Source organism: Colias eurytheme, chromosome 3, assembly GCF_061535395.1.
Source record: "Colias eurytheme isolate Ceu_HAF_F1 chromosome 3, ilColEury1 Martin Lab GWU primary, whole genome shotgun sequence".
NCBI classification, from domain to species: Eukaryota; Metazoa; Arthropoda; class Insecta; order Lepidoptera; family Pieridae; genus Colias; species Colias eurytheme.
Window position 1 is genome coordinate 1904061 of NC_142982.1, and position 16199 is coordinate 1920259.

The window sequence follows — 16199 nt, forward strand, 5'->3', positions numbered from 1 at the left end:
TAGATTGACACTTTTAAATTCGTTATATCTTTTGAATGGAATATCCAATTCTTTTCATTTAAAAAGTATTTTGCTGGTATTGAAACAGTCTATAATAAAACATCATTTAATGGGATAAGGATTAATATATGTGTATGGATAACATGGTTTGATTACTGTCGGCACTTCTATTTACTTTGAAAACGTAAAAAAGTTGTTGTAGTAACATAACTACTGAAGATGGACATATGGTATCGCGGACTTTCTTGTAGATATTGATCCATTCTATAATACTGTAGAACATTTTTTTGTTCTATCTTCAATAGATTCCGCAGCGCACGCGATGACAGAAGTTTTATTGAGGATTTTTTTACACCTTGGGTTACATTATTGCATTTTTGGTAAGGATCTCTAATTTTTTTGAAAATGCAATATAGCCTATGTTGCTCAGTAAAGATGCAGCTTTCTAATGGTGAAAGAATTTTTGAAATCGGTCCAGTAGTTTTTGCGTGAAAACCATACATACATACATACATACTTACATACATACTTACAAACTTTTCCTCTTTATAATATTAGTATAGATATACCTATTGCGGTAAATTATAGTTGCATGAGTTGAGAACAATGATTATGCACCTTGGTTTAAATAACTTTTTGAATATACAATGTAGATTTTTGTTATGTGAATGGTATTATTATCTAAATCTCTTGTATGCTTGCATACTATATCTATTCGATTTTTGTGATCCTATATTAGTGTAAGTGACCAATTTATACCATTCTTAAAAGCAAATCACACAGTTAAACCAATCGATTCGCTGAAATCGAGATTACAAATTTTCAAATCTAGGATAGATGATATAGGATAGGACATTCGCAATACTTAAATTATCTACATAAATTGTAAAAGTACATACCAGTATACCCCGGTGGACAGTCACACTCATAACTATGCAACGACGTCAGCCTGCACGTCGCCCCATTCAAGCATGGCGCAGAATCACAAGCCGCTGGTACTCTGATCTCGCACAGTGACGCGCTGAATCCGAGAGGACAGTCACACGCGAAGGAGGGAGGCCCTCCGCTGACTCCTGGGCGCACTCTACAGGAGCCGCCGTTCTGGCAGCGCGGGCTTGACTCGCTGTGGCATGGGTTGAGATGCTGGCAGAATTCGCCTGCGTATCGTGATGTGCAGCTGTAACAAATTGACAGATTAGTTAGGTGAAAGATACAGAGATGAAAAGATATGTATAGTTGTAATGGTGTATTTAGTATTAGATAGAAAACACATCGATTCACAATGGATTAGAAGATTATAAATACGCATGGTTAAGTTTTGACGGCAAAACTATAACGTACAGATAACCAAGATAACCAAGCGTTAACTTTAACATCCGCATAAAATATAAGTAAAGTGTCTCGTGAACACTTTTTAATTAAATATTTTCAAAGTATACTAATTAGGCTATATAAGTTTAAAATTGAACCTACAATAAAAACAATCGATTGCCAATATAACCATTAAAATCAGTACAAAACAGCGGTTTAAACATATATATACAGCGCCTATACAGCGGTTTAAAACACAGCAGAACAGTACTAACCCAACCTACCTAGTATACCGTACGAGCAATTTAATCTAAGCCCCTATTAAACTCCAGCTACCACACAATACACGCTGGCCCTATCGCCGGACGTCGCCAATAAATAAAGCAGATACGTGGTACACGACTGTGTGACATGCGCCCGCGCACCTTTGTGTTGCGACTTGCGGGGATTTTTGCGGCCAGCCGGCTGGATAATTAAATTTTGTTTGCGGTATATGAGAGGTTTAAAATTGTGTTTGTAATAGGAGTTAGAAGAAACTATGTTATGGAAATCATTGCTCGTATTATATTAAAATACAGAATAATAAAGTGTGATAATAGGTATAGTTTGTAAGAAAACTTATATTTAAGAGAAGATCTAATAATTTATGACAATTTAAGTGAAAAATAATAAGTACAATAGTTCTGTGTCAAAATTTCTATCCTATATTTTTAATAGACGTGTATTTTAAACCTATAAGCAGTGTTTCTACCTAAATACCACATGAATTGTCATTACTTATATGCAATAGTTCTCTTGGGTATCATGAACCCAACAATACTTAAGAATAAGGACGTCAAAACCTTCATACTATGAAATGTATCCTTTAAATAATATATCACTGATTCATACGTCAGTCAAGATTTGCATATATCCATCTCTTTTTGACATCACTCCGACGAATGCGACAGAAGACGTTGAACGAACATGCATGTTAAATTTTTGTTCTATATTGTCTGTTACCAGGTGAAATTTCAATACATGCTCGATGTTCATACATTTGAAAAGGTATGGAATACATTACGGAGTTTGTTCGGAACATAATTTTGTTTTGTATCCTACTAATCTACTAATATTATAAATGCGAAAGTTTGTGAGGATGGATGTGTATGTGTATGTTTGTTACTCTTTCACGCAAATACTGAACCGATTACAATGAAATTTAGCACACATATAATAGAGGATAACTTGGATTAACACATAGGTTTTATCCCGGAAATGCCACGGGAACGGGAACTATGCGGGTTTTTCTGTGAAACGCGGGCAAAGCACCGGGCGGAAAGCTAGTTATACACATTTTATCTCCAATATCTAATATGAACTGCCTATAAAATAAATTCTGAACGCGTTATTTGCATAATTAATAGGAGTTATGATTACATCAACAACCTTCAAAAAATTAATATTACATATATGCATAAATACCCCAGAAGTATCAAATTACTAGACCATTAGACATTAACAAGTCTAGTGTTAATTACCTTGTAAATGTGTAATTATAAAATCTGATACTGCACTTTATGCGCCGCTATCAAAATAACGTCCTACACCATATTTTGTAACTGATTTTAATGTAGTTCCCCTTCGTTTTACAGTTCATTGGACTATCATGATTCATACTGGATTAGTAAAAGGTTTAGTTTAGATTTAATTTTAATATTATAAATATTTAGTATTGAGAATGTATTTAAATTACGAAATAGGTACTAGAAAAACTGTCAGGACAAATACTGATTTTCAGCATCTAAAATTCTCTTTTTTTGTAGCCAAGAAGCATCAAAACACCGCAAAATTCAATGGTGTTCAAGTTCTTAGAAATGCAGACAAAACCTTTCCAAGATTCAGTTTAGAACCAGTATTTTGAGGCGTGGGCGGCTCACGATGTCTCACACCCACACTCTGACCTCCGCGAGAGGGTATTTGTCCTGAACGATATGATGCAGTTATATACCCCTATGATAGATAGCGTATAATTTGCAGGATGTCTCAATATTGCTATATCGTCTGTCTGTTTATCTCGATGAACTGAAGAATATATAGATAACTAGCTTTCCGCCCGCGGCTTCGCCCGCGTTTTCAGAGAAAAACCCGTTCCCGTAGGATTTCCGGGATAAAACCTATCCTATGTCCTTTCTCGGGTATCAAAATATCTCCATACCAAATTTCATGCAAATTGGTGGAGTAGTTTAGGCGTGATTGAGTAACAGACAGACAGACAGAGTTACTTTCATTTATAATATTAGTATGGATTTATATCGATGAACTGAAGAATTTATAGATAGTTTAATTGGATATTTCATTACTCTTGATGTTCTCTTTCATTTACCATGTAGTTAAAATGCGTTTATTACAGGATCATTAATGTAATTGCTGCGCTAAAATCATCCGTAGGTATACCTTTATAGCTTTTCCAAGAATGCAACTTATAAATAATCTTTAAAAATAGTATGAGCTTATCTAAAAACCTGCAATCCAAGCGATCATTGATAGCTATGGATTTATAGGGTGCACTATAATGAAGATTTAGTCCATCGTTATCCCAGGACAAAAGGTTCATTATTAAAGATAATCGTCTTCAGGTAGTCGGTGTCATCTTTTTGTGCAGACGCTTTGTGGCTAGAATTAAATACCCGTTTATGCGATATGATTGCTGTAATAGTGCCAATTATCATTTTGTATTTTGTCCCAGTGATGACGTCATTTATTCTGAGTAATTGATGTGTAAGTGATGGTTGAACGAAATCTTGGTAGATATTTCTGACATTGGACGCTTCGATTTTGAGCTTTTAAATCGCGTTGCTATTATAGATAGCAAGTAATTGCCGTGTAAAGAGATTGAACGATATCTTGGTAGATATTTCTGACATTGGACGCTTCGATTTTAAGCTTTTAAATCGCGTTGCTATTATAGATAGCAAAATTATTCGCGAAATTACAATTAATGTTTAGCGGTACAGGGAATATTGCAATGGGAATGCATAAGAAGTGTATACTCATCTTTCCCTGTTTTTACCATTATGTATTTGGAAATTAACACAAGCATTTATATCTGGTAAATGTTATGAACAAATCTAGTAATTTATATATTTACGTGTACCCGAGAATACACATTACACCGTCTACAAATCAAAAGCCAAAATAACACGACTTCCACTCATGCATCCAGAACCCGGAATACATTGTACGCAGTAACTTAATATTAACACTGTTTATCATCAATTAAACGAACATTGTACAATCTAGCCCCACCTTTAGTTCCGTTCCAGAGCAATAATTTATGTTGTCCGACAGGGGATCCCATGTCGTGGTGAACGAAGTAATAAATATATACTGCGTGTAACTGTTGGGTTATTCGATATGGCCACGATGAACTTCTAGGCTAACATAGGTTCTAACCTTTGTCCAATATGCCTTATCCAGTAAATGGTTTAGTGACTCAATGTTTTCGAATTTGGCATTCTCTGGAGGACCAATCAAACCAATCAAATCAAACCAATGAGTATGAAAAAGTGGTTTCTAAACTCTCTTTTAGAGCGATGCGTAAATGAATTTTCGGATATTATTGAGTTTCTGTTATATTCAGAATGTAGCTTTATTTTGGTTAGCAGACTATTTCTAACATACTCATATTTGGATCAGACATCTTCTGCATATTATTGACCTACATAGCTCACATTGCATGCGTATTGTTCATGAAATACCAAGAATAACGGCTAATGCCACTTATAGAACAATGTCTTAACCAACTAAAAAAGGATAAGGAAAAATTCCAACAATAGAAGACTCAAATCCTGCAACGGAATATGAAAATGGCTGGACATAAGGCTGGACATCACGTGGCTCGTTCCTGGAAGCGCGCATGTTTCGAGCTATCTGATGCGCATGCATTACTACGCATGCGCGCTATCGCGATCATTTATTGGTGTATAATTAAGATGTAGCCTAATTAGGGTTAATGCGTGATCGTGGTGAGGTTATAAATCAGTTTTGTAGGTGACTTCTGTTGTATTTTCGAATATTTGTTTGATTACATGGACAAACTTGAAAGTATGTGATATATATACAGATATACCTTATTTATATTATTATACGATTTTTGAAGTGAAACTTCTTTAGGCGCGTTGAGAGTAAAATTTTAAGGTCGCGTCATGGCAATACCGTCACGTCATGGAGTAACGCGACGACTTTGCTATCTTTGAATCTTGCCAAAGAACTTCTGACACGTGAGCTCAGCACACACGTTTTGTTTATTTTATAGCACTGAATATGTATCAAAAATGGACATCTAAACTCAATTTTTTGCATGTCATTTCCGATATTAACCAAATTGTGCTTCTTATCCAAAGATATTGCTATGGAACCGTTACGGAAGCTGCATAAAAATGTGATTCCATCTTTTTCTCATCAGATGGCTCGACCAGTCCAGTTCCTGTGGTCATTAGGCGCATATGGCCTTACAGTTAGTTAGTAGAAAAAGTACTATAAGGACAAGACCATACCTAATTGCGCTTGCGCAGTTGGATATTAGAGGGCTTCATCTTTCCCGTTTCGATGGTTACTTATATTCAGATATTTGCAACTACTTTTTCATTAAGAATTTATAAAAAAATTAAGTAGTAACACATAGCATGCTTAGTAAGAAAAACAATCTTATTCTTCCAATTAAACGGACATATTAAACACTTGACCGTAATTTGAAGCTTACTTCATTGAGAAGGTACCTAGCTTTTTTCCGCCTATTTTTCCCTCTCTTTCCGTTGTATATATGCTATCTCTCTCGCACACCTCTCCACCAGGTGGCGGGGCGCACGATAATGTCGGGCGCTGGATGTTTTTCATTGGCGTCTAGCTTCCGCCGCGAGAAGGTTGTCTACAAGACTACAACCTTGGTGCTATTAAGTATTAAGTATTGCTTAAAGCAAGTGCTAAAAGTGTTAAAAAGTGTATCCCGTCGGATCGGTACAGTGAGTTATTTTTACATCTATTCTAATAATATTTTACTTAAAAATGAGTAAAAATCTTTAAAGTCAACGGTATAATCGTTGGACTTTATTTAAAATGCTGAGGTTTTTAATGAATCCTTCAGCAATAGTTTATTTTTCAATATGCTTAAATACTTAATAGCATGAATAAAGATATTTAAAATTAACGATACAACCGTTACATTTTACTTGAAATAGTAACTTTTCTTTTGAAATATTTCATTATGCAATATGTACTAATTAATATTTGAATTTTTAATACTGTGAGTAAAGCTATTTTAACGGTGTTACCGTTCGGCTTTACTCGAATCGTTAATATTACTTTTGTGATTATTTGATATTACTAGATATATCAAATACCCTCTCTTGTATATAGATATTTTTAATATTTTATTTCATTTTTAATAATGTGTTTTTATTACAAGGGTACAAGTGAATTTTTCGTGGAAAAATTACAATTAATACTTAGTATGGATATGAGCCAACTCAAAGCTTTACAGGCATACAATCCATTGCTACGACTTTATTACATTGTCGTTATCGCTAGGAACGGTTCGGAATTCCTATCATAGTTTATTACTAAAAATTATCGAACGAGATGAGTCAGCTCCAAGAAGTCACGACATGTCAGAACATGTTGTGATTTTATTTTATAAATCGTACGGGAGTTACCGCTCAACTGAATAATGATGGAATTCGCTCATGTATAGTAGATACGTACCATGAATGTTCCACACATTCAAAACTATCCGTAGTCTATACGTGTCCTTTTATGAGTATTATTCTGATCCGTTTTTATGTGAAAATATACATATTACACACGGCTAATTTGATTGAAAATTACGTTTCCTATGTTCAAATGATGCAACTTTTTTGTTAAAACGAGTAAGTACCAAAATTTTACAATTAAATTCTTTGGTTTACTGAACTTGTGCTGAAGGGTTATCGTATAATAATTATCGAGATATCTTAATATAAATTAGATTTAGATACACTTATTTCAAAGGATTTACAATTCACTTCTAACGTTTTAGAATAATATTATAAACTTGTACACCTTGACAAAAAGTAAAAAATTGCGGGTGAGTGGAGATTATTTTGTGCAATTAAATATAACGTCCTACGACGGTATGGTTGCGTTCGTAAGGAATGTTAACGGATATAAAGCAACTAAATGTTACATCGATTGCATGAACAAAAATAAATATGAATCGAAGTTCATTTTAAAATTTAGTGAATTGATTTGAATTATGAATTTATTAAATGTCGCTAACATTGGAAAATAAGTTAAAGGACCTTGTTAATTGCTATATTATTTAAATGATTATTTACTGCTATTTTTATATTAGCACTAAGGTGTATTCTTGCTCGAAGCAGAATACATAAATGTGGCCACTACTCCTCGCAGGGGTTAGCCAGGTCAAATTCACCCTCGCAGGGTGTCTCTTAAGCATTTTTTGGCAGGCCCTACTTATTTCTAGTTACAAACATCCCTCGCGCAGCTGTCGCTCGCAGGGAAATGGTGCAAATATATATCGGCCCTCGCGGGGCTTTGATTACAATCGTCCCTCACGGAAAAGATGGTGCGAATATATATCAGCCCTCGCGGGGCTTTGATTACAACCGTCCCTCATGGAGAAATGGTGCAAATATATATCAGCCCTCGCGGGGCTTTGATTACAACAGTACCTCACGGAGACATGGTGCAAATTTATATCAGCCTTCGCGGGGCTTTGATAACAACCGTCCCCACGGGGAAATGGTGCAAATATATATCAGCCCTCGCGGGGCTTTAATGGCGATTGGTGCAAATATACAAAGGATTGATCATTAAAATGATCATAGATATTTGCTTTTGTCAACGAGGACCCACGAAAGAAGTTTTGGATATGACCGTATCGGATCTTCACTCTTCTAAGGTAGGTAGAAAAAGGTTTTGAAATCTACTTCACAGTGGGCAGTATAGTAAATGACCTAATAAATACAATAAAGGTTAGATACGTCAAATAATGGGCGCATGAAATTGATACTTCGTATCCTAAAAGTTTACGCTTCAGGAATCAGGAAACCACCATTGGTTTACCAATTATGGAAATTGGAATTGAACAAATTGTATTTACCAATGCAAAGCCTAATCACAACAAAGGAAGGCGAGTCGGATCAAATATCATCTCGCAGATGATTTGTGGCGGTGGTTTCGAGGATTGTCACCAAGCCTTGTGTCAACGGTATGTTTGGTATCGTAATTAAATGGCACTAGCCGACCAATTTACATATACAAACATCGGAAGAGATTTTTTAATCGCAAAGCGATTGAATGTAACAAATGACGATTGATTACGTATAGTTGACCTCTCATAGGCCTATTTTAGTTGCCCGGTCTTGTAGGCAATTTATTTGACTCGTTTTTCAACCCATTTGACCTCATTATTGCACCCATGAGATTTTTCTTCGGGGCTCAAACAATAAATCGCTGAGGGATTAGGATAATCGTTTGTTAGACAAGTTTTTTGTCATCCCACCAGGATTATTATATTGTATAATAAAGTTATATACAACTATTAACGTAAAACGTTTAAGTACTCAACGAATGCTGAGAATACTGACTGTTGAGTTACATAGGATAGAGGATAAATAACGGAAAGTCAATCTTTCCAAACAAAAGCCTCTTATTATTAGATATTACTTGGAACCCCTACCCTTAACGAGAAAGCTCTGCCAAATGACTTCTCATTTCTTTGCTTTGAGGGGGGGGGGGGGGCAATAAATGAAATGTACAGGCTATACGGCTTTTAAAATATAAGTCTGGTAAGCGAACTAAACTTTGCTGGTTTAGTTCTTGCTATATCGCTATCCGTGCCTGCTTCTCGTGTTTACGGGTGAATTAAGTTTATCAATAGTCATAAATGCAATGCTATTCAGAGGATATACTGCATTTAAAACATGACAAAGTCTGGTAAGCGAACTAAACTTTGCTAGTTTAGTTCTTGCTATATCGCTGTCCGTGGCTGCCTCGCGTGTTTACGGATGAATAAAGTAATGTCCTGTCTTCGCATCCACAGCTAACTGTCCTATACTGTCATAATCTTAACACAGATTCATTCGACATAGCTCCCCACGAGCTCAGTTCTTCATTTTTGCATTCGCACAACTGTGGACAACACAAGAGCAATGCCTCCATTGGTAGCAGTTACAATCAAGGGATAACTAACCTTAGGCTAGCCATATAACGGATGTTGGAACAACCGACTATATTCAGGGCAATTTTCTTTGTTCAGTGTAACGTTTAGACTGTCGTAGCATTCCTACGGAACAAAGATGGGATCAGATCTGCATCCTTAATGCAGTTAATCGAAAGGAGATACTTTCAGACGACGATAGTATTCAAAACCCACCATATTCCTTAACATAATATTGCATAGTTAAGCTTATAATCTCTCTTGCCATTATCCTGCAGCAGAATTCCTTGGCGATAATTTATCCTCGTTAGAACGAGCGAGGGTTGTTACGATAATATGAGAAATCCTAGTCAGTTAGAGACCTGAACGACGCGATAGAGTACCGCTATTTCAGTAGTAGTAACACCTAGAAGGGTGAAGGTATTCTGGAAAGCGGAACTGAAGGCCCGGTCAGCAGCATCAGCCACCTAATAGACAGTGTTCAGTGCTGCACCACTATAATCTGCAAAATGACTCTGACGGTATGAAAATGTGGAGTACATTTTCAAAATATCAAATGATATAGTTGGAATAAAAATCCTATTTGCCTCCGTCTATCCAAAAGACATACGGAGTAGCTAGTAGTAGTTGGTTGAATTAGAATAAAGTAACTATAGTTAAAATCCTTTGTTACTGACTGGATAAATTTGGCTCTTTTCCTATCTGACGTTCATATAGCTGTTGACTGCCTAGTGTTGTGCACAAACACTATTATTATAAACTAGCGGTCCGCCCCGGCTTCGCTCGTGGTACTTACGTTTTCTCTACATAAAAACCATCCTCGTACTTCAAGGAATATAATAAAAGAATTATCGAAATCGGTTCAGCCGTTCTCGAGTTATGCGCTTACCAACACATTTTGCGATTCATTTTTATATATAAGAAGATAAGTCACGTTATGTAGTCCCGAGGCTTTCGGTATATAAGTTCTTATGTAAATCATAATTATATCTTAAAACCGAATTGATTAAAAGTAACGTACTTGGCTGTAGTAATTGCAGTTTTGGGACACAGATAAGCTCCTTATCATTTTAGTCTCTTAAGAGGTTCAGTATATTTGTTTCCAGTACAGAGTTTATGACCTATCAGTTTTAAATAAATAATTCATGCATTGTACTGAAAGTACTAGCCATGTTTAGATTATGATTGGTGGCGTTGGCTCTAAACATTAATAGATACCGCACGGTTTGGTTTGATGTTAAAAATCTGTATTATAATTAAAACCGTTTACCTGTTTTGATATTTTATTGCCTTATTCAAGGGGTGACCTTTTAAATTTATTTCTGACCCCAAAAGTAAGGACCAAGTTCTCTTCTTGTCCGCTTGTAGCAGGTTGGGTTAAAACTGTGTGAGTTGAGACAGGTGGTAATTCTATGTAAAGATGATTCAATTGTGCTTCTACAGAGTTCTAATTGAATAAATAAAGGTTTGAGTTTGAGGTATTTTTGCCTCGTCGGGATCAGCTGTTGCTTCATTTTGTAAGTAACATCTAAATGCGTAATTGAAAGTCGTTACTGGCGCTTTCGCAGATTTACGCTAAAGATAGTGAAAATTGTAGTAACTTTAACTTTTCAAGCCCAAAAGGTTAACTAAGGTACGCTTGAACCAATCTCATAAGTTCTAATACTTTTAATCATTATGATTAACTTTTTGGTTCTTATTTGATTAACTTTTCATCTGGGATTGTTAATATATTATATAATATAAAAATTTGTGTGATTTATTGGTAGGTATACTATCTGCACACCTTACTCTTTCAAATAAAGAAATAAGTAATTACTTATGTATTCAAATTCACATTGGCGTCCATATATTGTACACCAGGTGGGTAACAAACAGGTCTCAATGAAGTAAGCTTCAAATTACGGTCAAGTGTTTAATAGCTGTGTTTTACCTGAAAATAAAACACATATTAAATACTTACCTATATTTGAAGCTTACACTTAACGTCCACCTGTTGTGGATTTCGACTCAATGAAAAACATCCAGCGCCCGACATTATTTGCGCCCCGCCACCTGGTGGAGAGGTGTGCGAGAGAGATAGCATATATACAACGGAAAGAGAGGGAAAAATAGGCGGAAAAAAGCTAGGTACCTTCTCAATGAAGTAAGCTTCAAATATAGGTAAGTATTTAATATGTGTTTTATTTTCAGGTAAAACACAGCTATTTTAATATTTTTAACAAAAGAATAACCAATTTTACAATAAGGTTTTACACAGAAGTTCTATTAAATAGAGTCGCACCAATTTACGTAATAACTGGAAATATATCTCGTAAAACTTGGATACCAGTACCAGTGGTCATAAACGATAAGATATTAAAGGCAGTTCCTGCTGAGCCAAATGCGATCTGTTCTAGATTCTATCACCATTTAAATCCTAAGTACCTTGAATGGAACTTAGCGGTAGCCTGTATATGGTAATATGAACTGTCGATACTTATGAGCCGTGATTTTTATATGTAAAATAGAGTGTGGGATGGTGCATAAAATGCTTGATAAAGGAAGATTGACGGTGGAATTGGTTGATAAATACTTCTGTTTCATGGCCATAATATGTTTGGACAGTTTTTACAAATAGTATTAACTAAGTCTACAATAAAAAAACAGCGCATTTTCAAAACTTTGCCTTACATAATATGGGACTCCATAGGGTGCTTAAACGTGCCGAGAAAAATAAACCATTCCATATACTTTACCGCCACTTTACAACAATCCTGACCCTGGAATTTGTAAGGCTAAATGTAAAGGTCTAAAGGATAAGCGTTGAAACTTATGGGCCTATAAACCGCGCGGTAGCCGGCGGATTTTACGAGCGCATTGACGTACATTGCTCCTTTGTAAGCATTAAATATGTCCAATTAAGCGGAACCGGCAGCAATGTAAACAGAAGTTGGTGAATTTGTTTTGCAAACATGTACTAAGTACTTATTTCATATTGAGTCGTGCTGCAATGGATGTATATACGTAGAATGGTTCTATAAGCGTTGTATGTAAATTTTATAGTGGGCGTTCTTTTGTAGTTTATTTTGGATATGAATGAATCGTAAATAACGTATTTATATGTAATTTATTTCAAAATATTTTATATATAAATGACAAAAGACGACTCCAAAAATACCAGCTTCCAACTTATTTCATGTGAATATTAAGACAGATATTGTGACATTCGCATGGAGCATCAGGCGTTATCATTTTTCATAGACTATTCTTAGAACTTTCTAGAACTAGATGTAGCCTATGCGATAGGGCTTGGCGATGCTAAACACGATAAGCTGTATTGATCCTACAACGCTCGGGGCCATTATAATAAACATGATGGCTTGTATCATATTTATTGAGCTGGATAAATAGTAAACATTATGAGGTGACTGGAGTTACTTGTGGGATAAATCACGGTTTTTGTTTGTTTATATAGATGGTTGAAACAGTTTTGATATTGCTATTTTATTAATAGCTAGAAGTAATTCCATAGTTTTGTTTTGCTTTAGTTATACCTAGGGTTACATTGCTGTATTAGTCGCTACTTCGGGTGAAGGCAAATCGAACATCACAAATGACCTTATAAGATTTCAGCATAAAGACAATCTTTGACGAGTACATAATAAAACAAATGCATTAACCAGTGTACACCACATAATGTCAAAGTTCGCGTACATTCGAATCGGTATGACATAGGAATTGCAATCTAGACTAGATAGTTTAGGTGTGTCGCGATTGGTCGACGGGCTGGGCGTGGCGGTAGGGGCTGACCTCAGGTTATCTGTGTCCTTAGTGTCGCAATGCCTAATTATTGCGGTTTGCAAATGGCGGGAAGAGATCTGTCAGATTTGAATTTGGAATTTTTTATGGTCACAGATTATGTAGGTGTTCTTTTTTTAAATTTCATGGCCATGGATACATTAGTATTTCAGTCGTAATTTGTAAGTGTAGGTGTTTGTGTTCTTTGAATGTTGCAATGCCTAATTATTACGGTTTGCAAATGGCGGGAAGAGATCTGTCAGATTTAAATTTGAAGGGAATTATCGTGGAACAATCTATGGTCACAGATAATAAAGTTATTGGTACCTATACCTACAACATTTTAAGTAGATGCAATGTTATAATTTTGATAATAGTTAGTAGTCTTAGGTATAGAAGTTGTTTTTTTGAAGTGAAATTTCTTAATCGGGGTTGTAAAAAAATTTAGTGTAACATTTTTTCGTTACGCGTGACATTTTTCCGTTACGCGCCATCTTTTTCTTATCCCTACCAAGCGTGATTCGACGTAATTCTGTAAAGTTGCATATTATAGTAAATTTTTTTTTGAAAAATAAGGTCATAAAGAAGTTTCACTTCTTACGTGTGTACACTAGTACACGCACACATTTTTTATTTTTTTATCTGCATAATATCTGACAAATTATATCCCCGTGTCTTAATTAAAACGTGCGAAAACAAAATAAATATAAAATAAAATCGGGTAATATGATATGCTGTATTATAAAATAAAGGTCAAAGTTTGATTATTCATGGAATAAAAAATTAATAAAAAATATTCCATTAATGCAAATAAATAATAATAAATATTTTTATCACAAATCTTTTCCTAAAAAATAATATCTTAATGTTCATCTTAAATCCTAAATATAAAAATAAAAACATTAATAAATGAAATATTAATGAAATAGTCACAACTGTTTAATAGTTTAAACACAGACATAGAAAACAAAACAAGTCACGATAAAACGTACAACGCCCGAGGACAATAGCTCGGAACAAAAGTATTGTTCACATTGAGATAATATTAATATGGAGTCGATACCGCCTACACCACTTATGTTCCACTCAACATACGTCATGTGGCGTAACTGCACTCAGTCGCTTGCTCGCTCATTGGCGCGAACGTCACGCTCATTTTTTATTTGTTTTAAAGTGAAACGCATCAAATATGCCTACGTGTGTGTTACGATATTGCACAAATAATACAAATAATACGGAAAAGTGCAAAGGAATAACTTTTCAATCAGTAAGTAATTAGATAATAATTTTTAAAACTTAGTTAGAACAAAATTTTTGGCGGCCGACATTTTGCGTCATTTGTCATAGATTAAAAATTTAAGATATGACATTGGGCATGAAATAAGTATTGTTAGTAATATTTGCTGGCGTATATTTTTATAGTATAAAATAATAATTTTACATATTTAGAAAAGCATAGACTGGTTGTTAATTGAAAAAAGGTGAAATCATGAAATATGAAAATCAATTACTTAATCACCAATTTTTTTTTGTTAATTGATTTTAATCAATTTTAATTGATATTGTATAAGCAACTGACTTGAACGTATAATTGAATTATTATTTATTTATCTGCACTAATATTATAAAGAGGAAAAATTTTGTTTGTTTGTTTGATTGTAATAAATAGGCTCATAAACTATTGGACCGATTTTGATGAAATTTGGCACAGACAATATTTAGACCCAGAGAAAAAACATAGGCTACTTTTTATTGCGAAATATGTACCACAGGCGAAGCCGGGGCGGACCGCTAGTTCAGAGATTAATATTTTTTCTATTCAAGGTTTCCATGTCTGGGTCGTGAAGAAAGGGAAAAATGGGTAAAATTTGTCCAAAACAACCGCAGTGAAGAAACCTGGTTACCATCCGATAGAACTAGCATCTGTTCATTGCATTTTCGCGATGAGGATAAATATACCACAAAAGCGGGAAGGCGTATTCTAAAGAAGTCTGCTGTTCCTTGTATTGATGTTAGTAATAATAATAAAATTTTACGGATTTGTATAACAAATAAAATATTATTTTAGCCATCACTAACATTATTATTATTATATTTATTTTAGCCGAAGGTGTGCTACAATAGTACTGGAACAATACAAGCAATTTCTGAGCCGGGAACATGTTCTGAGGATGATGAACTAAATATAAATAAACACAATTTTTACACGGCTTTTATTTTTTTTCTAAAAAAGGCTCAATTTGTAAGGAATGAAACTTCCCATAGCCCATATTGAACCTCCTCATCCTATATTATATGCCAGATATTGTTAGCCCCGCGTAGTAAAGTCAGTTTATAAATGAAATAAATATTAAGTAAGTACAAAGAAAATTTGAAGTCAACGTGCATGTAAGGAGTGGCACCCAATAAAATAGACAGAAAGAAACAAAGTGTCGCCTCTATAGCGGTGAGTCAGTGACATCGCATAATCTATGACTGTCTAGCCGTCATTCGCGCGCCCCGCGCCGCCATCTTGGCGCACAGATTTTGTTCGTGGTGTCTGCTCCATTATTAATATTATCTCAATGATTGTTCATTTGTGACCACTAATTATTTAATAAATAGTAAATAGATGATATAAGATTGTAGTTAAAAACAATGCACTACCAGTTGTAATTCAAAATATAAATCAATTGATAAATAATAAATATTAAATAATTAAAATATGTTTAAGCGTTTCTAAGCATGAAACGAGAAATTAAATATTTTTAAATAAAGGAACTTGAAATTAAACAAGCTATTTTTGAACCAATTACGTATTTATAAAACATTGTCTTTTGTTTTTTTTTTTCAATTCACAGATACTAAAAAAACTATTGAAATTATGCAATACGTCAGATCTAAATCTAGATATAAGTAACATTATCTG

General features: G+C 34.6%; 1 protein-coding gene across 2 annotated transcripts in view; it reads right to left on the reverse strand.

Moving 5' to 3' along the window:
- N (neurogenic locus Notch protein) overlaps positions 1-16199 on the reverse strand; it is a 135478-nt gene that overhangs the window by 46479 nt on the left and 72800 nt on the right. For both annotated transcript variants that reach the window (XM_090119355.1, XM_090119354.1), the window contains exon 3: positions 900-1177. In XM_090119355.1, coding sequence (XP_089975481.1) covers positions 900-1177 — 278 coding nt within the window. The remainder of the gene's footprint in view (positions 1-899; positions 1178-16199) is intronic.